Source organism: Crocodylus porosus, unplaced genomic scaffold, assembly GCF_001723895.1.
Source record: "Crocodylus porosus isolate Cpor-Errol unplaced genomic scaffold, CroPor_comp1, whole genome shotgun sequence".
Classification (NCBI taxonomy): Eukaryota; Metazoa; Chordata; order Crocodylia; family Crocodylidae; genus Crocodylus; species Crocodylus porosus.
The window spans coordinates 42,144,803-42,170,255 of record NW_017728949.1 but is presented as its reverse complement, the minus strand read 5'-3'; the positions used below and the strand labels follow the sequence as shown (position 1 = coordinate 42,170,255).

The 25,453-nt window shown below is 42.0% G+C and overlaps 1 protein-coding gene across 2 annotated transcripts in view; it reads left to right on the top strand.

The window, feature by feature from the left end:
- The first annotated feature begins 6 nt into the window (after positions 1–6).
- RAPGEF4 (Rap guanine nucleotide exchange factor 4) overlaps positions 7–25,453 on the top strand; it is a 285,020-nt gene continuing 259,573 nt past the window's right edge. For both annotated transcript variants that reach the window (XM_019554378.1, XM_019554377.1), the window contains exon 1: positions 7–98. In XM_019554378.1, coding sequence (XP_019409923.1) covers positions 34–98 — 65 coding nt within the window. In that variant the 5' untranslated portion in view covers positions 7–33. The remainder of the gene's footprint in view (positions 99–25,453) is intronic.

The window sequence follows — 25,453 nt, the reverse complement described above, 5'->3', positions numbered from 1 at the left end:
CCCGGGCACGCAGCGAGCCGGCTGCAGGCAGACATGGTGGCTGCTCACGCGTCCCATCCGGCGTCCTCCGGCGAGTGGATCGCCTGCCTGGACAAGAGGTACCGGCCCCTGCAGCGCGGGGCGCGGGGCGCGGGACGGGGGCACCGCCGCTCGGCCCCTGCCTCCCGCAGCCGCGGGCGGGAGGGATGGATGGAGGTGCCGGTGCCGGTGCCGGTGCTGGTGCCGCCGGGGGGGTCCCGACCCCATCCTGCACGCGTCGGCGGGGGCAGGCGGGTCCCCGTGCCGGGGGCTGCCGTGCGCCGTGCGGAGGCACGGGGGGCTCCGGCTCTCCGCGGGCATCCGCAGGAGGAGCAACGGGCGGCACGTGACGACGGGACCGGCGGGGTGGGGGTTAGGATGCTCCCTTGGCGCAGAGAGCGGGGGGGAGGGGATGCCGGAACAGCCCCAGAGACGGGGCCTCCCCTCCCGTGCTGGGCTTGGGAGCGCTGCATGGCGCGCACCCGCCGGGCCCCCCGAGCCCTGCCTTGCTGCAGGCGGCATCTAGCCGCTGGCGGGGGCTGGTTTCCGTTGCTGCGTCCACAGGCCCAGTCTCCTCGGGAGATTTTGGATTTGCCTGAAGAAACCTCGTGGAAATCTTGAGCATGGGCCCCTTTCCCTCCCTCCCTCCCACAGCGGATGCTTGCCTGCCTTCATCCAAGTGTGGGGAGGGAGGAGAAGAGAGAATCACAGAAAGTTTGGGTTGGAAGAGACCTCAGGAGGTCACATCTAGTCCAACCCCCTGCTCAAAGCAGGACCAGCCCCAGCTATTTCATCCCAGCCAAGGCTTGGTCTAACTGGGTCTTAAACACCTTCAAGGATGGAGAGTCCACCACCTCTCTGGGTAACCTGTTCCAGCACTTGACTACTCTCTTTGTGGGAAAGCTTTTCCTAATATCTAACCTAAACTTCCCTTGCTGCAACTTGAGACCATTGCTCCTTGTCCTGTCATCTGCCACCACTGAGACCAGTCCAGCTCCATCCTCTTTTGAACCCCCCTTCAGGTACTTGAAGGCTGCTATTGAGTCTCCCCTCTCAGTCTCCTCTTTTATAGACTAAATAAGCCCAGTCCCCTCAGTCTTTCCTCATGCAGAAGTAATATCCCTCAGCCCCCTAACCATTGCTATTGCCATCTGCTGGACTCTCTCCAATTTGTCCACATCCTTTCTGTAGTGGGGGCCCAAAACCAAACATAGTACTCCAGATGCGGCCTCACCAGTTCCAAATAGGAGGGAATAATCACTTCCTTCAATCTGTTGGCAATGCTTCTATTAATGCAGTCCAGTATGCCATTAGCCTCCTTGGCAACAAGGCCACACTGTTGGCTCATACTCAGTTTGCTGTCCACTGTAGCTCCCGTGTCCTTTTCTGCAGAGCTGCTCCCCAAACAGCCCTGAGCCTGTGCTCCAGTCTGTACCCAGATCCCCCATCCACTCACCCCAGCCACCAGGTTGGAAAAAAAATATGGTTCTTGCCACACTGTGCTTTCCTTACTCCCTCCCCCCACCAAAAAAAAAACAAAAACCAAAATGCTGGTTACAAGTTTACTTTGCCAACTCTGAAGTGTGCGCTATGTGCATCAGGGATGGCAGTTGTTCTGAAACACTGACAGGAAAATTTTCTGTTGGATCAGATTGTAGGTTTAGCAGTAAACATTACACAGTGCTAGTAATTATAGCTTATTAACACTGATTAAAAGGTGATATGTTAACTTAAAATGCAGATAGTAAGGACGTGGTTGTTTAAAACAAGAAAACACTTTAGGATGTTTTATCCTGGGTGTTAGTGGGAAAAGAATAAAACCTATATCATTCTGTCAGCAGCAGCATGGTGTCTCTGGCTTCATGGTAGGTATGTAACATTGCATACATTATTTACTATTTATCATACTTAAAGAATACAATCATTGTAATTTTAATCTTAATACTGAATTCATAGGACATTTGTATTTCTAAAATAAAGATTCTTAACAAAGAACAAGGTCAGCAGTGCTTCAACTAGAGGCAGTTACACACGTGTCAGAAATGTAATTGCTTATGTGTGTGAGTCTTACAGAAGTGTGGCTCATAACTGGAAGCAACTAGAAACAGTTTAGGAACCACTGAATTGGACTGTAAATATCTGTATGCGTTGCATGCTTTAAACATTAAAGAGATCTGGGAGATAATGCACTTTACTTCAAGGTAAGACATCCTGGTAAATGTCATCAGTGTAAGTTTTTGACAGGTGGTGCCATGTTGAGGGTATTGTATTTGGCCTTTTGCGTAGACACAAAAGAGCTTCTTCTTGTCCCTTTTACCAATGCAGGTGCCAGCCAGTCTTTTGGGGACCAGTGTCGTAATGTAACTCCAACCTTGTCTTCTTCAGTAGTGTTGGCTGCAGGTGGTCAGTGGAGCACTCAATCCAGTATAGGCCTAGTACCCTACAGGGTTTCAGGTTGAAAACAGCTTCCCTGATTTCCCAGACGAATAAAAGGCAGACTGTGACTTCATAGCTAGTAGCTGTAAATACTAGAAATTATTACAAGAAAGAAATACAAACAAAACTGAAGTAGAAAGGTTACACACATTATATCATGAACTACTTAAATCATGTTAAGTGTCTTTTCTAGGTTTTATTAAAGCATAAAATACACAGCAGAATGTCTGTTTAATGAATATAGCACAATTCTATAACTTATATGTCCTATGTAAGGAGCTAAAGTAATTTAAACCAGATATAATTTAGCTTATCTTGTATAAGATAAAAAAGAGAGATTTGAATTTTAAATCAAGATAAGCAAAACATATAAAATAAAATAACTTTAAGATATGATTCTGAGATCTTCGGTTTCTTTCCCAAGGCATCTAGCAGCTAGAATCATTAGAAATCTAAAATGAGAGAATATTTACAAGAGAATACCAAAATTTTGTATTACTTTGTGTGGCTGTGTGTGCTAATGTTACAAACACACAGTCTTAATGAAGTTACTGACCACAGAAGCCAAAAATATGCACATAAAAATGAAACGTGGAATACAATTATATATCTAATGTAATAAAGACGGGACAAGCATGTGACACAGAAAGATAAAGGTCCTAAAATCCCACTGCGTCAAGAACTGTTCATCATTCTAGGAGAGAACAACAGGTCAACAACAGGTGAACAACATACGTCCTTGCTATGTCAGAAAACGAAGTCATTTTTCTATTGATCCCTCTCATCTCTCCTCACTGGTGAAATTAATGTGAGTAGAAGCAGGCCTAATCTCTTAATGTTTTTCTACCTTGTTTGCATAAGATAGTAGCAGAACTCTTACATTGGCTTGATACAGCTCAAGAACTGTGAGTTAGAGCTTTGTTCTGTGCTTGTGCCAAAGGTTGCCATCAGTAGACTCAGCCTTCAGGGGCTTATTCAGAAAGGGGAGTCAAAGGTGGCTGGATGACTCACTTGTGTGCCACTGGCCGCAGAAACTGCTGTGCCATAAACATGCTAGTTCAATGAGCCACTAGGCTTAAGTGGTCTCTGAATTTACTAGCATATGCATGAGTGGAAGGTTGTTAGTTTGTTCAAGTGTGTGTATTCAGCCTAGGAATAATACCATAATCTTAATAATAAGAAATTCATAATCTTATTCCTTATGTTTTATTTTCAGCAATGTGTATCTATGGAAGAGATGTCTATATTTATAATTTTCAGGCCTTAGTGGTTTTGTTTTAATAAATATATGGTCAGGGCTTATGACAGGCTAAGCATCTTTTACAGAAATCTGTCATTTCCTAAAACCATAGTATAGCTTTATATTCAACTCAGGTTTTTAATTTGATTCACAGATCGGCTTTTTTAGATCGTGTGCAATGCTTACAACAATCAGATAAACCAAAGATTTCAACTCTATCCATTATATTTCTGTGCTTTCCTCTGTATTAAATATAACCTGGAGTGCCTTAGCTGACAAGAAGAGCAGATCACAGAGCAAAGCATGTAACTTTGCTATCCTGGTGTGCCAAGAATGTTATGATCTTTGCTAAGCTGTTTATGAATAATTTAAATATGAATGGGTATATTGAGGACATATTGTACATAGTTTTATGTTTTTATTTCCCTGCTAGACCATAGGTTTCCATTATCTAGGCCTAACAAGAATAACGTTATGCACATGGGACAGTGATGTTGCAATCCTTAATCAAAAAAAGTTTCCATTGATGTCAATGAGATTTTAGACCAGACTGCAGGTCACAACATTTTTTTTAGCTCATTGATATATTTAAGACTTAAACAGCAATTTATACTTCTGATGGTAGATACAAGCTGGAGTTTTTTCTGGTTGTGCAGGTAATTTTGGGTTAAAAAGTGGGATTTTGAAAGGTGGAACCATGATGATAGAAAGAAGGTAGTAAGTGAAGCATTATCTGTCTCCCAGATTTCCATCTTGTACAATATATCATTACTTCAAGCAAGAAATAATGTAATTAGCTCTTATTTAGGCAATGGTGTGGTTACCAGGCTTGTTGTGACATTCTATATTAGACTAAGGAAGTACCCACTGGTTTCTATATATTTTTAAATTTTTGGTTTTGTTTTATATTTACAATAAATCCGTTGAGGGAACATCAAAATATTTAACTTCGTATTCTTAGGCATGAAGAGGCCTACTCCTCTCCTAAATGTTTGGGTTTCCTTTTTACAGTTGACCTCCAAGGGGTGTGAGCTCAAGTCTTCATTGTCAGACTAGTCTGTCAAAAAGGAAAAAGTCTATCCATCAGGTTATCTACTCTCCCTTCCCAGCTTTGATTTACCTTGGGGTTATCTGATCCTTGAATGATCCAGTTGTTAGCTTCTCTGACTTTAATTCACCTCTTCAGGCTAATTAGCATCCAACCTAATAACTAACAACCAATCTCTATGGCTGTCTCATCACCATGGTTCTGGTTTTCTCTGATTTGAAAAAATCCCCAATTTTCAGTTTAAAAAAAGTAACCCAAAATGCACATTTTTCTGGGAGTAAAGTGAAACACCACTAATTAAAATGAAACCCGCCCTCCCACCGCCCCCCACACACAATCCCCAATTTTTGGTTTAAAAAAAATAACCTGAAATGTCCACATTTTTCCATTATGTAGAAAACGTTATGTATGTAACAGAAAAATATGAACATTTTGGGTTATATTTTTAAACTGAAAATTAGGGATTTTTTAAAATCGGAGAAAACCAGGATCCCTGCTTATTGGTAGGTTTAGCAGGGCTCGTGTCCTGATTGGATAGTGGCCAGCCACTCGGCTAACTTTTCCTTTGGTGGTGGCAGTAAGGCTTGCATAGATATCATCACAGACTTCTCTTCTCTGAAAGGTAGGGAGCAGCACTTGCAAAAGCCATTTCTTCCCCCTACCATTGGAGAAGCCTGCATTCTTGTGCCATCTTTCTGTTCTGTGTTCAATTGAAAAGAAGTATGGCTGTAAACTGAGGACCAGCCCATGATTCAAATTTTTGTCTCCTGTTACCAGATCAAAGTGATTCCTGACTAGATAATACCAAAGAGCTTCTATTGCACACTTAACTGTAATAGTGTAGGGCTTTGATGTAGGAATATCTTTATGCTAAGGTATAATATCAACTTTTCCTTGCTTCCTCAGCTCTTGAAGAATGTTGCTCTAATGCATACTCCTGCAGAATAACCTGCTTCATGAAATCTACTGTTCCTTGCAATGGCTCTTTATATAGGGGACTTTTTTGATCTTCTGGAAAGCTGTTTGATTTTGACATGATTTGCATTTTGAAAGGCTGCTGTCCTTCTGCTGATTTCCATGAAGGATGCAACAAGTTCTGAAATATGGGAACAGATTTACAATACTACCCTGCAGGGCACAGGAAAGACCAGATCAGCTTCTTTGTTGTAGGGATAGAAAATTATCTCAAGACAAATTTTATCTACTATGAGGTAGACATATCTGGTAAAATCTATCTACCAAAGTTTCCTTCTTTCCAACAGCATATTTTGATAGTTCTGTTGTTAGATTAGCTTTTCTAAGGGTATCTAATATCTTTCTGATTATATGTGATCTGTCCAGTTAGGGTGAAACATTGCTTCATTTTGAACAGTTAAAAGGTTGCTCCTTTCTGTGTGCGGCAGGGGACATGCCCCTGAACTTCCAGTCCACAGGGACTGAAGAAGGCAGTTTATGTCCTTAAGTGGTGGGGTGAATGTTATTTAGTAATGTCCCTTTCTTATACATATATATGGGTTTGTGCTTGACTTGATTCTGTTATTTGAGGAGTTCCAGCAGCCCTACATATAGGTAGATGATGCATCAAATTTAGAATATATCTTTTGCCTCTCAAGTCAGTGAAAAGCCTTATTGACTCTTCATAGCCTCAGTAATTCTCTCTGAAAGATGTTTGGCCCTAACTGTATATATTGCTCCTCAGGTCACCCAGCATAGAAGGTTTTTCTGAAGCTTCAGGGAGATAACTTTTTAAGTTCAGTTTGCTCACCCTGCTGTCCATGCTTACTAAGCTTCCCTTGTACATATTGTGCAAACACTCTTATGTTGTTTGTGAAGGTTGATATATGAGTAGTGAAATATCTTTAAACTTACTGGGCTTTTCTCCCTTGCTGCCATGCCAAGGGATTTTGGAAAGATCTGGGCAAATTCTAATCATAGATTGGGTTGCCAACCCAAGAATTTTTTTTACTGACAATCTGCACCCTTTTTACTGACAACCAAGCTTTTCTTCTGACATATATTTTTACTAACATATGTTTTACATAATTTAACTGTAACCCTTCTGCTAGGCGCTGGATGGCAGTAGCAAGAGTCATGTTCAAAAGTAGGGGTTTAGTACCAACTATAGTAAAAAAAAAGTTTAGTTGTCAGCCAAGTTTGCAGGTTGTCAGTAATTTTTTTTTTGAAGTTGGCAATCTTGCTTGACTGCAACAGTGGTTTTACACCATGCTGGCCCCATCCCAGGGGTCCCCTACCTCCCCCCACCACATGCTGATACCCCTAACTTTACCCTGAACCATGCCGCATGCCCTCCCAGTCCAACCTTCAGCCTTATACCCAGTGGCCCCACTGTCCCATCCTGGCATGGACCCTCCCCCCCCACACTCTTTGTCTCTCTTGACTCCTAGCCCTGCAGTTCCATCCAGGCTGCATCACCCCCTCCCCGTCCTGCCTGCTTGTTAGGTGAGAAGCGCTACAGGCAGGTGACAGGATGCAGCAGCAGCAACATATGGTTTGGTGGGAACTGTGGAGTACAGAGGGTCCCCAGCAGCCAGGGGCCAATGCCTCCATTTATGCCCCTTCCCCCAGGATGATCTGAGCAGGGTGTGGGGCTGACGAAAATCAGCCTGTGCAGGGCCCTGCCTCCCAGTCCACAGTACATTTGCAGCACATCAGGGCAGACCAGCCATGGGGGGAGGGGTGCTCATTGGAATTTCCAGCCAGAAGGGCAGAACAAAGCCACAACCCGCTGGGTGGGCAGGTGAACCACACAGCAAATGTGACAGGTTCTCCAGCCAGTGCCCCCCACTCCCCAGCTAGCACCTGGGGACCATGGCCCCCTACTCCTCCCTGTTGGTATGCCATTGGGTGGAAAAGAGGGCTACAAGGCCCTGACAGAGCTCCCTACTCAGTGCTTCACTCCCACCCAGACACCAGGTAGTGCTGCTCTTCTCTGCTCTGTCAGTCCTTCAACATCCAGCCTTGTTTAAAGGAGGGATCTTCAGTCAGGCTTACAGCTGCTTAGTTCTGTATGGGCATCTCCATTTTTAATGGACTTGATGGACAGGGTTTTTAGCCTTTTTTTTAACATAATGTCCATAAATTTACAGACAGTTGGGACTCTTGATTGTAGCCTACTAAGCATTATGCCTTCTTGAATGGCTGGCACTATTGTCATTTGGTTTTGTGGCCTTGCATTATGCTACTGAAAGTTTATCATTTGAAAATGGGAAGATCATCCTTTAGAACCTTCTCTGGTGCACAGCTCTTCTAGTAATTAGATTTATCAGAATGCTATTCAAGAGTTATGTACTATATCCCTGTATAGACAGTTAAATGATCTTATCCTTACTACATGCCTATCCTCAGAGACTACAAGCACCTGAGGTAGAGACTCTTGTCTCCACAAGCGAGAGGGTGTTCTTCTGCCAACTTTGGGTCTGGACTCATAATTGCACTCCATTTGTAAGCAAATATGATCAAGCCACCTCCCTATGAAAACAAGCAAAGATTTCCAGATAGCACGTGCAAGGCACTCACCATTCATATAAGTTCCCAAGGCTGTGGGGCTTGAAGGCATATGGATGTACATCTGTGAAAGTAGGAGATTTTGTGGTAGTTTCTAACATCTCTTAAGAGAGGGAGGACTGGGAGGGGCAGGGTGGGTAGTGGCAGTGCTGGGAGCGGGGGGTTATGGGGTGGGCTGCAGCCACTGCAGATCCCCCCTCCCAGTGCCGCTGCTGCCCACTCCGCCCCTGCCGGCCCTGAACACAGCCTGGGCCCAGTCCCCGCATTGGGAAGAGGCTGGTGCAGCCTCTGGCCCTGAGCACACAGCACCAGCCTTTCTTCACCCTGTGCACAGATCTTGGGGGCACATGCCCCCCATGCCTCCCCTGGGGGTGTGCACAGTGGCAGGCGCTGCTCTCCCACCCCACCCCCCACACTCCCTGGATGAGTCATGGCTCTGTCTCTTGTCCCATCCCGCCCCGGCTGTGCAGTGCCTGCTCCTGTCTTTTTCTTTCCCCAGCTCCACTCCCTCCCTCACCATGGGGGCCTCAGGCTGTCCTTCCCATCCCCAATGCCCCTTTCTCTCACAGACTTGCTGGCCAAATGCTGCTCTTCAAGCTACTGGGCTGCATATTGGCAATCAGCTCTGTATTGACCAATTGGCCAGCAGTATCAGCCCAGAAAAATCTATTGGTGCACCCCTAGCTATTAGTCCTTCAGCCTAGCTGACTTCAGTTTACCTCTCTGGCTATCCAACCTTTAGGTTACCTGGCTTCCAGAATAATTACCTCTGCCTGCCTCCCTGGCTCTCTTTATTCTCACCATAGGATTTGTGCTCTGGGTTGGGCCAGCTGCCTAATTAACTCTTCCTTAGCTGGGGCTGAATGAGACTTAAGATCATTTACAGTTCTCCAGTTTCCCTTTTAACAATAGAATCCCCTGATAGTGAAGAAAGTCTTTTGACTTCTTAATGTTCCCTTAATCTGTTTTAAAATAATTATTATATCATAAGCTTGTAAACCTTTACATCTCATAGGGTTCAGTACATGAACAGCTTACATCAAAAGCAAGAGTGCAAGGTATGCCAAGTATAGTATTTTAAGTAAATTTAAGCTGATTTGTTTTCTGTCATGAAAGGTTTAGGGCTTTCTGTTCCATCAACTTCCATTTTACACAGTGCTACAGTTCTGAACTTGGTCTTGTCTGTGTATGTGTATATAAAAAGGGAGAATATCCAGGTACTCAAAATGGTTGCACAAGCACAGATCTTGTCATTTCCCGCAAGAGGGCAATTGTCTTTACACATTTGTAGTAGGACATTACAAATACAAGTCTATGTGAGCTGGGCAGGTGTGTGATGTCCTCTTCTCCAGTATTAGAATTTCATTTTTTTTGGAGGCAGTTGGTCACCTGTAGTTGACACTTGTAGGTGCTTGCATTGTTTTTCCTATATTGGAGTTGGCCAGTGAAGTCTTAGATTCTAACTAGAAGTCTACATAGTTTTCTTATCAGAACAATGGGTAATTTTGGTTGTAAAATAAACTTTATTCTCCACTTTTTTGTCTATATTGCAGGATGGCCAAACAGCCAAATATCCAAAACCTAAATAACATTTTGTTTTTCATTGAAAATCTAAATATTTTCCTCTAAAATTATTTTGATGAAAAATTATCAGTTTGGCCAAAATCCCAAAGGGCGCATCTCTGGAAGTGGCAAAAGGCCACTCTGCACTCTGATGCAGTCCTGGAGCTGGGGCCATCAGTCTTTGATTGTGGATGTGGAGTCAGGTGAGCAGCTGCTTGTCAGCCCCAGCACTGGGAATGCAATGCAATGGAGTGATTTGGCTTTTCCCACAGTCTCCAGGGCATGTATCTGAAAGTAGGGAAAGTTGAGGGTTCTTTGCTGGCAGAGATGTGCTCCTGGCATCTCTTAGAGACTGCCAGGGGCACATCTCTGGAAGTGGGGAACACATTGCCTGTTGTCCTGCAAGATCAATGGGAGGAACAGAAGGGACATGTGTTTTGCTCAGTAAAGTGGGTCAGATGTGCCAGGATATATCCCAGCACAGCTGATATGCTTCATTTGGCTATGTCTATTTCTAGCCAAAAGTAATCATAATTTTTGCTTCTGCATCTTAATATCTGTTGAACATTGTGACTCATCCTTATAGGACAGTCCTGTTATCCTCTGAATTGTATTTTGCATTATAACAATTCTTACTATTTGTGCTACTTTTTCAGTCATTTTAATACACTTTAATTTTGTCTTCACTGGAGATTTGAATGCAGCAGCTGTCTAAATTTATATATGACAGTGTGATTTCCATGAAATTTACTTCATAGTTGCATTAAATTTAAAATATTTTTTGATATAACAATAGTGACTCTAAATTGAAAGTGTAATTACGATAGAATGGTATTGTATTCATGAATCACTATGGCTGGAATTTATTTAAAAATATTTCATCACATGTATATTATTCTGTTGCACATTTCAAACAAAGTTTATCTCAGAGGAAGTCTTCACTTTAAAATGTAGTCACTATCTAATATAAAACAGCAATGCCAGTTAATGTGATTTCATCTAGATATACTTGAATTGGAAAGAATATCAAGTGTTCTCCTGAACTCCAGTTCATTTTTAGGAGAGCTTATGTGTTTAATTCAATGAGATTTGATCTGTAGTTATATTGTAAATTATACATTGTATAGAAAGAATATTTCCGCTAAAGAAGCAGACAGATTGCCTTGTAACTTTAATCTTTACATAAGGGTATTTGCTTTTTTCAAAAAGATAATATTTTGAAAAAATAAAACAGATTTCTTTTTTTTTTAAAATTGGAATTATTTCATGTAACAGTTGAATTGTTCAGATAATGAATTTCTACGTGGTGATAAATCTGCAGGAATGTCATTACTCAACAAAGGTATTTTTCTCTTAAAAGCCTACAGTTTTTATAGATCTTAATGGCCATTGGGGTGGAATGGTTTGTTATTCAGCAACGTTGCTTGAATATATGTTGCACTTGTCTCCATGCTGAATGCTTTTCAAGGGAAACTGCCAAGAAGTTTAAAGGAAAATGTAGGCGTTTTAAAGCAAATTTGAAAAATCTAATGTACTTATTAGAATGCTATTATTATTTCTCTGTTCCTATGCACCGTTGCAAATGCCAACACTGTAGTCCTATTCAAAGCACCAATATTATGGTTCTATTTTGCTCAGTTTTTCCATTTGACTGATGCACAGTACATCTGTAAGTAATACTGTGCATGGTAAAAAGGTATTTTAGAAGGCATAATCACTAGTCCAACCATCTTGCACTTGTTTTTATTACAAGTGTCTGATAATTGGGTTTTGTTTTTTTGTTTTGTTATTAAAAACCCCCTGTAACTATGGAGTCATGTGATTATCTAAACATTTTAGTTTTTTATTTATTTATTTTTTAAGTTTCTATTCAGTTTTTCTGGGAAAACTTGAAATCATGAATACTAAGGTCTGCAAATAAAAATAATTATTATTGTCTAAAAAATATCTCATAATTTTGGCCTGGCTCATGGATTTTTAATATTTGGGATTGGATCAAGAACCCTCCATTCTTTTCTCTTGACACAATACAATATAACCTCATTAATCCAGTTTTCAAAATTCTGGTATTCTCAAAAATCTGGCTCTTTAAAAAAAATATACTACATCAGGGAGTAATGGCAGCTGGTCCCGGAGCAGCGGCCACATGCAGAGTAGCACTGCAGGGTGGTGGATGGCTGCAGCAGCCACTGTATGCAAGCTTCTCCCTCCGCATTGGGGTGGGTGGGGCAGTAGTGGCAGCTGGTCTCAGAGCAGTGGCTTCATGCTGTTTCAAAAATCCGGAATTTCCGGTAGGTGCTAGGTCCCAAGGATGCTGGATTTATGAGGTTATACTGTATCAGATTTAAAAAGACTTCTCATATAATTTCTTTATATAGCTCCCTCTTTAAACATTTATATCGGTGGTTTCAACCTTTTTAGACTCAAAGCACCATTCCTTAGATTCAGGGCACCCCTTAGAAAATGCCAGCTTAGTTTTGACTCAGTTTTTTACTACAAAATATAATAAAGCAATTCTTCTGTTTCAAACAACTCAGCAGACCACAAGAAGTCAGAATAATTTAATACTATGCATTCCTATTTATAATCTCCAGGTTTTCCTTGTGAATCATGTTTGCATACCTTACAGTACTAAACTTGAACATCACCCCATGGTACCCTGGAAAAAATGTCACCCTATTTGAGAATCGCTGATTTATATTATATCTTGAACAGCCAAAACAAGAAATTGGCAGCCAGTCAATGACCCCAAGAGATGCTTCACTCTTCTCCTGCTACCACAGAACATTTTTCTGGTGCTGTGATCCTTTTGTTTTGTCCTCACTAGTCCCCCTTTCAGAAAGGTGCAGAGTGGCATGCTGAGGAATAATCTAGTGAATATGCTTCCTCCTCCCACTCTACTACCCTTTGCTGCTACTTCTAAGCAAAACATACCTCAAAATGCAATTAACTGGTATGTACCCCTTTCCTTCTATGTCCTTGAAATAGTTATTCTGGGTTAGCCTGTAGAAGGACTGATTGCATTTGTGAAATATGTACCATGTGGTGCTGTACTTTCTACTGCAGATGGCCTCTCTGAGGGGAAGCCTGATGTCATGTCTATTCCCCTTGTGTTGGCTTTTCACTGCTGTTTAAGGTGCATTATTGCTATTCAAGTGTTTAAAAGAACAAGAAAAGGAAACTGACCATAATCATTTTGTACTCATTTAGAGCAGAAATCATATGTGTAAACAGACTTTATACAAATACACTTTTTAAAAACCTGAATATTAGGAGTAGCTTGAAAAAGAATCTCAAACAAGACTTTTACTTTTCTTCTGGGGAATCAGTTGTCAGGAAAAAATGGAGGCAAGAAATGTTCTAAACTATGATGTCAGAGCAAATAATATTTTTTTCCAATGTTTTTGTACTTGGGGTCCACCACTGTATTTTATATTTCTTTTATCAGTTTAACAGATTGCAAACCATGGAGGACAGAAGATCTGACTTTTGTGTTATGTGGCATTAAGCAAAATTAAAATAACTAAAAATAACACCACATACAGAATATTAAAATCAAAGCAGCAATTCTCTCTTTTGTGTTTTTAAACCTTAAATATGAATTTATTATTTTTAAATATATAAGATTGTCCTGAAACTGTGCTGTGTTAATGTCTTCTACTATATAAGCTTGTTTGTCAAAAGAAAAGTTGTCAGATAAATTGATTTTTAATTAAATAAATGGCTGGTAACCTGGAAACCAGTAAATCAAGGATAAAATATCCTTTAGAGGAGAGAGATTGACACACTTGAACAGGAATATGGTATTAGTAATTCTGCCATCACTTGTACATGCCTGCTGTGAAGTGGTAATGATATCTATATCTATATCTGTATAAATAAAACCAGGCAAGAAACTGTGGGGAGAGAAATAAGATGGAAGATGTATCTTATGTGAAAACATTACTGTTGGATAGGACTGTGCCATTCCTCTGAAGCATCAAATCAGCAATACAAATGTGTAGCTTAATTAAATGTTGAGTAGATAGACAGGGTAAGAGAGGCTGTATAAAAGTCATGGGGAAAAAACTGAATGCCGTTAATTCACAGTTTACTCCTTTCAACTTTCATTCTCTAGTAATTCAGGAATTTTATTTTTTTAACACTGTCCATATTGAGAGAAGGCAAAAGGCATGAATGATTTAGAGGTAGCATCTGACCTCCTCTGAAAATATATTTTCAGATTTTCTCCTTTTGCTTCTATCTTCAGGATCTTATTCATGAAAGAAGGACATCAAGGAAGTCTAGATAGAGATTTCTGTACAAGCCTGTAACATTGATTCAGAGAAGTATTGAAGGATGGCAGAAGGCACTTTGATTTCTTAGCCATCCAGGACCCAGAGCAAAAGAACCAAACCCAAATTTCGTATCCTAAATGGGGAACCATGCCCATGTTGGTGTATTACTGCATGATCAGTTGACTGATTTCAAGATATTCTTCTTGGTACAATCATACAATTCTGTCTTCTGGCATTGAACAATATCAGTCTCATTTGCCTATTTGGGGCTGTGAGGCCACTCATTGTCACATTGATACCATCTGTGCTGTGTTGCTGCAGAAGCTATAAAACTTTACTGTGTTGTTACTAGGGCTGTGTGAAGCTTCAGTTGCTGATTCAATTTGGAGGAGATTTGGCCTGATTGTCTGGGAGCTGGGCCCAGTGGGGCTGACCACTGCCAGGCTCTAGATGACTGCTGGAGACTCCCCAGCTCCCAGACAGTGCACAGTGCCCTGCCTAGCCACGCTGCACCCATACCATGAAGCAGCTGCTGCACGGGTGCCAGGCAGGGGGTGATCCATGCTGACCCCCGCTGCCCTGCGCATCGTGGGGGGGGGCTCTGTCACAAGACTTCAGAGGCCCTGATCCCTGCTCCTGGAGCCAGTCAGTAAAGGGCTTTTTTTTTTTTTTTGATTCTCAGACTGCTGGGGATGAGTGGGGGGCCATTGGGGCAGGGCTGGGTGGTGGTGGGGGGATATGGGAGTGGGAGCTGTGCAGGGGTGTTGGGGGGGCTCTACCATATGGCCTCACAGCCCCTGCTGCAGCTGGTGAGTGTGGGGCTTTAAAAAAAAAAAAAGGTGTTGGGAGGTTGGGCCAAGCAGGGGGTGGGGCCGGGCAGGGCAGCCATGAGGGCTTCTCTCACAGCTCCCCCTGCCTGGGGAGAGGCAGATGCAGCCAGAGGAGCCATGGCAGAATCTGTAGCTACCTGGCTGTTCCTGTCTCTCCCCAGCCGATCTGAATCTGCAAATCAGCGCCAAATCTACTATTCTGATTTGGCCGAATCAAATGGGGACAGTGATGCGAATTGCTGAATCAAATCACTGTCCTCTGAATTGAACGAATCCAAATCTGAATTGAATACTTCCCTATTTGCACGAGCCTAGTTGTTACCCACAAACTAGAGCAGTTTCTTCCACAGAAATGCTTCAGTTCAGAGAACAAAAGTGATTCTGGAAAGCCAACATGATGAAGACAAATTTTTCCATTTCTTCATTTATTTCTTTAAATGTTATTTATTTATTTATTTATTCAGAGTGGGGGAGCAGGTCAGGTGTCCTACTTACAGAATTGCCATTGCACCTATATTCTGCCAGAAGAATTTCTTGGAGACAGAATTAGAAGTGCTTACTAGCATCTTTAAAATGAAACATTAAGGCCCATGGTTTATTGTTTTTTTATTTTGCACAGACAATTGGGCAAAGGTATAAAGAAGTAGATGGTAATAATAGGCAAGCTACTAAGACCACTAAGGTTTAAAAAAATTAATTGCTGAAATGCCTGAGAAAGCTTCAACTAAATGTATCAGTTGAAGGTATGTCTGAATCAGCTATGGCTTAAAGTTTATTTTTAAGTGAAATCTTGTGTCAAAATCCTTTTATAGTATTTATGAGTAACCCAGGGTGAAATCAGAATTTAAAGGGTGAAAAAGTACTCCAATCAATACTTAAATTCAATTTTAAATGTCAAAGATAACCTCCCTGTTATGAATCTTAATTACTTGTACAAATTTACACATATTCCTTCCCTTCCAACAGACATGCCAAAAATTGGCTGAGAAATACTGTGTTTAAATATAATTTCTATTTGCAGTCTTTATCCTCACGCTATAAAACCAGGCTGCTGTTGGAAAATACTGTATGAAGAACAATACTTTTTCAGTTCCAATGTCTTTTCATAGAAATGCGTTGTGGTCATTACTAGCTTATGTTTATTGATACAAATTCTCTTTCATAGATTTAGCCAAGTTTTACTCTAGTTATATTTATTTTTTCGGGTAGTAATCTGCTATCTATACCATCCATTTATCTTCAAGCGGTGAGGCTTTTGATAACTTTAGTCCACTTCAGACCTCTTTTAAGGTTTCCAGAATTTTATTTGGCCAAATAATATAAGAAATGTTTTTCTGAATTTTGTGTGGTTGCTGTATTTCTTTTGTGATAAAAGTTCTTTGGTATAAACAGGGCTGGCTTATCCTATCCTGTGGAACCTGTGGCCACAGAGGGCCCCATAGCCAAGGGGCCATGCGTTGCTTGTCCCCCTGCTGCATGTGTCATGTTTAAATGGCATGATGCAGGCAGGGAGCTCCTTCCCGGCCAAGTGGGGGAGGAGATCCTGGCTCCAGCCTTGGCTTTGGCCCCAGGGAGGGAACACAGGCATTCCCAGCTTGTGCTGTCCCCACCCCGTGCCCTCCACAGTGCTGCCCATGTGTGCGCAACCCAATGGTGACTATTTTATTTTAGTGAGTTTATATCGCAATTAACTGCAATTTTGATTTTTCAATGGATCAGGGAACCTCAAAACTATTTCTTGGGCAAATACAAACATAGCTGGCAGAGTTTCAAACATGGAGAAAATTACTGTCCAGTGCCAAGTGACATGTATAAATAAAAGCATTGGAGGTGTAAGTAATGAGTTATATTGAAAAATGTAAAGTTCATCATCCTAGGGAAGGAAGGAAGCATCATGCAAAAAGGAGACTATACAACCAAGAGACTGAGACACTTAAATTTCATTGTGATAAGCGTGGTTTAAAATCTTAGGACAGCAATACTTTTTCCAATGCAGCAAGCTTATTTTCATAGTATTGCCATAATACCATTTTAATCTATATTTTAATATAATTAAGGGTCAAAGATCTCTCAGGGAAGGGATGAAATAGCAATGCATAGGGGGAGGACTATTTGAGAGGAAGACTTACTTGACTGAATATTTTAATTGATTTTATGATTTTATAATCTGCATTACAGAGACCCTCACCTAGTAATATCTGCATCAAAATGTGAGATCTGTTTAAGCTATTGTACATCTTCTGGAAAAGCATCTGTTCTCAATTTGAACACTTTAGAAGACGGAAAATCATTGTGTCCCTTGGAAGTTGTTCCCATGGCTAATTATCCACAGTTAAAAATTGGCCCCATTTTCTAGTCCAGATTTTTCTAGGAACTTCTAAATTGTATGCTTTTTTCAGTGAGATTAAGGAGTAATTTATTTTGTACTTTTCATATTGCTTCCATAATACCATCCTATTTACACCTTTGTGTAATTAGACTCCATAGTTACCTCAAGGAAGGCCTATATCATGTCTACTCTGTCTCCTAGATGAATGAAAGCTGAATTGTTGTTACTTAGCAGTTGTTTCATATAGGGATAAATTGTGAACAGACAAAACTGTTCGTGTGAATCACCTGAAGTGATGTAGGTTCCTCCCTCCTATTTTTAACTGTGTATGGTTGTTTCGTCTGTCTATATCCTGAGACAGTTTTTAGATTCAAATTAATTTTGGGCGTTTTACATCAATTGGGCTAGAAGTGACAAGAAAAATAATTAATTTATAAAGTTATAAAAATAGTATAATATACATTTATAAATAGGTGAAGAGTTTGTTACATATGTCTCTGTTTATAACTGTAGTAATATGGGACACCTGAACAACCTGGACTGTGGTCAGCTTGGTAGTGTATCTGTTGCTACCCTTGTGTCTTCCCCCACCCCCCGAGTTGGTGCCCCAGTCACACTCCTTTTCATTATATTAAGTACGACGCTGGTGATGTTTACTAAAATGCTGTTTATAGCTTCTGACATCAATATTATTTGCCTGTTAATGGCACTGTCTTCAATAGAGAAGGAAACACATTTCCTCTTCAGCAGTGAAAGAATGTCAGTGACACAGAACACAACTAAGTTGACAATGTTCTTGCTTAGCTTAATACTGGAGACCTGCACTCAAAACAAAATGCTATGCCTGATCACAGCTTTTCTAATTACAGGTTAAATTATTCACTTTTTGAAGACTTGTTTTAATGTAAGCTAGGCCCCAAATTTACAACACGCTTAATAATAAGATAGTCTCTGGATACATTTAGATATATTTATATGATAGCTGCATTAAGAAAAGAAGCCAGTTTATTATCTACTGTATTCATATTGATCCTTGCTAAGTAGATTGTACTTAGAAAATAGATTTGATATCACAAATAGATTGTTATATTAATTTGTCATTGATTGTCTTATTAAAAGATTGGTATTAGTGCAAGTGGCCAAACCTGAACTGCACAGGTACTTGAAGAAATAATTAATTGATAATATGGTACTTAATTAGCTCTTTCTCTACTAAGTCAAACAACTCTTGTTTTGAAAACTAGAGTGGTTGTTGCAGTTTGTAAATGCTCAACACACATTTACTTCAGTTGCATTGCTATTGGACTAAAATCTGCACTTTTACCCAGGCAGAGCTCCATGTCCATATAGGCTAGGGACAAACATTACGTATAACACTGGTTTAAGTGCTCAGAAACTGGTTTAAACCTGTAACAGACCAGATGTTCAGTACACCTACACCAGTTTGAAAATGGCTGAAACTGGTTTGAGATGAACCTGATTGAATGTAGTATCACACTTAACTGATTTGGGTCAAACTGGATTATGCAATGTCTGTCCCAGACCTTTTGCTGGTTTAAGCTAAACCAGATGCCCCCAGCACCCCTGAATGCTCTCTGGGCTGGGCGGAGCTCCTGTTCCACAGCAGAGCTGGCCCTCCCCTCTGCTCTTCCCCATGTGCCCCCCCAATCACTCGCTGATTAAGCAGCTATCCCTTCCTCATCTCTCCAACAGCATGGACTGTAGCCAGCATGTGGTCTGCTAGCTAATGCTGTGTAAGGCAGATAGGGCAGTGTTTGCTTAGGGCTTGTTGGAAGTAATCAACAGCTGAACTGGTAATGTCCTTGCATTCTTTCCTTTGCAAAAAGCTGTTTAAGAAGAACTTGTAATGAGTGAGGCTTTGTTTTCTGATGGGATGCTAAATGCTGATAACAGAGCTGATAAATGCTCTGTTATCAAGGGGTGGGAGGAACCCCTTCCTAATCACAGTGTCCTGTTGGGGCCTGGCCATGCCCCCCTCAGCTCCCTGCAGAAGGGAAGGGAGGGCTGCTCTAGCACCATGTGGCATCTAGCCTGTGCACTGCAGGCATGTGCTTGCATTTCTGGGATGTCTGTCTGGGTTGCAAATTGATTTAGCCTAGCTAGCAGGGCCAGCCTTGCGGGGAGGTGAATCCGGGCAACTGCCCTGGACCCTGCACTTTGGGGGGCCCCATGGAGCTCGGCTGGCTTCACGTCTGGCCACTTGGCATCCGCGCCTCCCCCCGCCTCTGCCACTGCTGCTGCATCTGGGCTCCACACCCTGCTATGGTTATCTCTGTTGCCTAGGTTAGACTAACCTGCAAAGATTGAATCAATTCAGGTTCAGGCTTTTTGAATGTCTGTCCCTAGCCATAAAGGGTAAAGGCAATACACAGAGAGGAACCTCTCCACCTAAAGTTGAACTTGGGTACAACTAGGGTACCTAAGTACCAAACTTATTTTGAAAACCTCCACTTTGCTGTCACTAAATCTTCAGGGCTCCTAAATTCTATGGTTACCTTAGTTTTTATGATTAAAGTCTCCAGGCACTTAAAGTTTTCCTCCTACTCCTACCCAGAAACATGTTTGTCTTGAGAGAGCCAAGCAGCAGCATTTTCCTGACACCATAAACTTTCTCTGCTTATTTCCCCTAAGAATCAGTTGGTATTTTCAGAGTGTACATACCAAGATCAGGCTCTGTACAACACTATTGGCAGTTGCTGCTTTCTTTCCCTGATTTTCTCTGTCATTAGTATAGCCATCAAAGATGTAGGAGACTCTGGTTGAATTACTTTGTATGCCTGAGGGGATTCAATCACACATCTACCACGCTTTGCAAGAGTGCTTTAAGGGTGAAGTTTCATATGATATTTAGTACTAAATCTTAGACTGTTAGCCAGTGTTAGAATGTGGTGCGAACACAGCTCTGACAGGGTTGTGGCTAGGAGTCAGGACACCTGGGGTCTATCCCTGCTCTGGGTGGGGGTGTGGCTGGGAACAGTGCATTCTGGGATGCTGGAGGACTGCAACTTCCTCATTGTATCTCCATGGAGCAGACTGAAGTGACCCTAACAAGAGATAGGTAGCACAGCCCAGAGTTAACCCTTGCCTGAAGTGGCATAATTTAAAGATGCTCCGAGTGCACTTAGTATGAGTTAGTGAACTTTAACCTGGAGCTTCTGGCATTTTAAGTCTCTTTAGTATGGTCCAAGTGTAACATGTAACTTTACCCTAGCCCTCAGGCTGTAGGCCTGAGAAAGGGCTGAGAACACTCATTTCCTTCTGTTAAAACTGCTCTACATTGTATAAAAGTATATAAAAGAGCTAAAAGGGTAGTGCTGTCTGCTATAGAGCACCAGACCAGTAGGATGAGGTGGATGAGGCATTCTTCAGCAAGCTAGTATAAGTTTCCTGATCACAGGCCCTGGTTCTCAAGGGGGACTTCAGTCACCCTGATATCTGCTGGGTGGGTAACACAGCAGTGCACAGGCAATGCAGGAAGTTTTTGAAGAGTGCTGGGGACACCTTCCTGGTGCAAGTGTTGGAGAGGCCAGCTAGGGTCTATGCTCTTCTTGACCTGCTGCTCACACACAGGGAAGAATTGGTGAGGAATGTAGTAGTGGATGGCAACTTGGGCAGCAGTGACCATGAGATGACTGAGTTCAGGATCCTGAGGGAAGGAAGGAAAGAAGGAAAGTAGCAGAGTAAGGACCCTGGACTTCAAAAAAGCAGACTTTGACTCACAGAGGGAACTGATGGGCAGGATGCCCTGGGACACCAGTGTGAGGGGGGAAAGAGTCCAGAGGAGCTGGTTGGATTTTAAAGAAAATTTACTGAGGATGCAGGAATTAACTATCCCAATGCGCAGGAAGACCAGCAATTGTAACAGAAGACAACCTTGGCTTAACAGGAAGTTCTTCAGTGAGCTAAAACACAAAAAGGAAGCTTACACAAACTGTAAATTTGGACAAACAACTATGAAAGAGTATAAGAGTATTGCTTGGGTATGCAGAGATGAAATCAGAAATGGCTGAGGGAGTTGGCCAAAGTGATTTCAGAGCTGCTGGACATTATCTTTAAAAACTCATGATGATCAGGAGAGGTCCCAGTTGATTGGAAAGGGGCAAATATAGTGCCCATCTTTTAGAAAGGGAAGAAGGAGGATCCAGGGAACTACAGATTGGTTATCCTCACCTCACTCTCTGGAAAAACAGTGGAGCAGGTCCTCAAGAAATCCATTTCTAAGCACTTGGAGAAGGTGATTAGGAACAGTCAGCATGGATTCACCAAGGGCAAGTCATGCCTGACCAACCTGATTGCTGACTCTGATGAGATAACTGGATGTGAGAAAAACAGTGGACTTGATGTACCTTGACTTTAGCAAGGCTTTTGATATAGTCTCCTGCAACATTCCTGCAACCAATCTAAGGAAGCGTGGGTTGGTTAAAGGGACTGTAAGGTGGATGAAAACTTGTTGGATGGTCAGGCTCAAAGGGTAGTAATCAATGGCCCAATGTCTGCTTGGCAGCCAGTATCAAGTGGAGTTCACTGGGGGTTGGTCCTGAGGCTGGTTTTGTTCAATATCTTCATCAATGACCTGGAAGATGTGATGTTATGCACCCTCAGCAAGTTTGCAGATAACATGAAACTGAGGGGAGGAGTAGATACACTGGAGGGCAGGGCTAGGATTCATAAAGACCTCAACAAATTGAAGTATTGGACCAAAAGAATTCTCATGAGCTTCAATAAGAAGAATTACAAAGTTCTGCACTTAGGATAAAACAATCCCATGGACAGGCTGGGGACCAATTGGCTAAGCAACAGCTCTGGAGAAAAAGACCTGGGGGTTACAGTGGACAATAAGTTGAATATGAGTAGGGACCTACTTAAATCACGGTTTCCATGAAAAATGGCATTTCCTGCAATTTTGTGCGGAATCTCCTGAAATAAAAAAAAAAGCTTATTGGAATACAAATAAAGCACAGCAACCAGAGAGCACATGGCTTGAAAGAGAACTACTGAAAGGCTGAGTTAGTGACATAGACTCAATGAAGGTACTGGTCAGGAAAGCGCCATCTTTTAAGAAGTCAGATGTAATGCTCCAGCAATGCTGCAGTCTGAAGATAATTAAAATGAAATCCAAAAAAACTAAATGCATTTTAGCTCAAGATTGTGCAAGTCCATTCCTTGTATGAATCTTACATGAAGATGGTTGTAAATTGTTTTATTCATTGTGCAATGTGATTCTGAATGTATCAAGGAAAAACAGCATTGATTGGCATTTAGAGACCAAATTGCATACAAGGGAAAAGACTGTTGTAGAGGCTGAAGGTCAGAGCAAGAAACAAGCAACTATATCCTTAATCTTTAAAAGAACCACTGAAAGCACTCTGACAAGACGAGAGGCTTTGTTCATACTAGTGGAGTCATTCATGGCCACCAAGATTCCTCTGAAGAAAATTGACAAACCTAAATTAAGGGACTACTTGAACAAACACGTGCCAAATGCTGGCAGTTTCCCATGTGTGAACAAGCTTCTCCAAGATTATTTACCAGTAATTGCTTCACATGTTCAGTCTGCAAAATCTGCAATGGTAGAATATGACTGAAGCAGACAAAGCCACATGTGCCCAAGATAACTATGTTCTGCACTTTTTAGTGCACTGATAAGAGATTTTTTTTGGCCAATACTGATAGCCAATTATTCACCAAGCATATTGGTTCCAGCCCTTGCCCCACTCCCTCCCTCACTGTGGGGACCTAGATCTGCCCCCACCCCACCTATTCCCTCCACCATGCCTCTTCCAATCCATAGACCTATCTGCAGGGCACTTCTCGCCACGCTGCACACATGCATGCAACATCCAGGAGCCCCAGCCAGAAGGCATTTTATATTTATTGGTACATTATCAGCTACACCAGCCAAAAAAAGGTGATAGTCAATAATGTTAATTTTCCTTCTATCAGTGCCAATCTGATATGGCACTGATATGTCGGTGTACCTCTAGCACTTTTAATTTGTACCTAGGAGCTGGACAGAGCAGACTGTATCCTGCCTGTTTTTCAAACAGAGCTGGTTCACCCTGCATCTGTCAATTTTTCTACCATGGCACAAGGTGTAGTGAAGGCTGTTGTAAATACAGCTTAGAATTTAGGATCTCAGCATTTCTGTCTAATAACACAATGTATATGTACAAATCTTTTTCTGTTGTGTTCCATGGAATGATGCCCAACACAATTCATGTCAATTTCTTTAGTAAGAAAAATCTGGTGCACGCGTTTTCATGATGTGGATAGTCTGGTTTCCTCTTTCAAAAAAGCATTCAAACATTTTCCAGGCCATACGCTTTGATACAGGTAGTACACTGCCAATAAAAGCGGGTGATCTACAGGAGACTGTCACTTCCACCAGAGCTAGTGCTTACAAGGTGAAATTTGTGGTTTTACGTAGTTTGTTACCACACAAAGAATGTGATAGTGCCACACAGTACTATCAGTACTTTGTTTGTGAGGACCTTGAAATCACACCTAGCACACAGTGCATGCTTAAACTACTCAGTCTCTTAAGACAGAGCAACATTGAAGATCCAGTGAAGTTTGTGGCTGAATGTGGTCTGGTTCCTGGAGCTTCTAACCAGTTGGTTTGAAAATTGGCAGGCTTTGATTCACCAAGTACGCAACAAGCTGATGGATTTGATAAATTGGGTTGAAGACGTGGCAGCACAACTTCCAAACTGTCAGTGTGAAAACCAGTGGAGACAAGTCCTGTTCCAGGCAATAGCTGCAAAACTGAATCAGTACTACAAGTACAATTGGTCACTACACCATAGGTTAAACAACTGACTGTCTCCTCTTTTTAGTGCTGTTCGCATTTTACCCCAATCAGTTACCTTTTCTGAGTTTTGACCCTCAGTTACTGAAATCAACCCCTGGATGGCAGAAAGCATGACAAGGAATGTAAAGCTTACATGAACCTTGTCAAAGAGTGCCAGGTGCCTTTGTGACTGTGTTTTAGGAGTTTGTTTCTGATTGGTTTCCACATCTCTACAACTTGGCAAAACATTGCCTTACAATACCAACCAATTCAGTGGACACAGAACATGCGATCTCAGTGTATGGACAAGTGTTCACACCACAGAGACAAATAATGTCAGCTGCAACTGCCAGGGTGGCTAGGATCTGGAACCAACTTCCAAGAGAAGTGGTGCTAGCTCCTACCCTGGGGGTCTTTAAGACAAGACTAGGCAATCACCTTGATGGGGTTGTTTGACCCCAGTACTCTTTCCTGCCATGGCAGGTTGTTGGATTTGATGATCTGCTCAGGTCCCTTCCGAACCTACTAACTATGAAACTATGGAGCTGGACTGTTTTCAGTTTTGGCAGATGGCAGAAGAAGGAGCAAGTTGCAGCAAGGGAAGTTTAGGCTAGCTATTAGGAAAAACTTTTTCACAAGGAAGGTAGTAAAGCACTGGAACAGGCTGCCCAAAGTGGTTGAGGAATCTCCATCTTAGACATTTTTAAGACCCAGCTAGCTAAAGCCATGGCTGAGATGATATAAATTGGGGATGGCCCTGGTTTGATCAGGAGGTGGACTAGATGACCTCCTGAAGTCCCTTCCAACCCTAATTTTCTATGATTCTATGGAAAGAGTTCAAGAGTTGTTGATGGGGGAAGGGAAGAGAGCACACAAAAGTGAGCAATGACTTCCTAGCCTTTTGGTTAGGGCTCTCTCTAAGAGAGGAGAGTCCTGAGTTCCTGTCCTGCTGATGTTCATAAGCAGTAGTTAGAACAAGGGCTGGGACGCACATCCCATCCCACAGCTGAATGCCTTAACTAAGTAAGACAGTCATACTCAATCTTCTCTTTATGACCTGGTGACTCTTGAATGCTTCTATGAGGAGTGAGATAGCTTCAACAAGAGGAATTGAAAGCATTTTCAATCCTGCCCTGCACCAGCTTTCAGTCTGGTTGTTAGGGTACTCTTTTAAGAGGGTGGAGGTATGAGTTTAAATTCCTCTGAGGCAGAGGAGGGAAGTCTTCCCCATTCTGCTTCAGTGTTGGGTAAATGGGAGTGACAGGCAACTTCTCCATACATCTTTTATAGTTTCATAGTTGGTAGGGTCGGAAGGGACCTGAGCAGATCATCAAGTCTAACCCCCTGCCATGGCAGGAAAAAGTACTGGGGTCAAA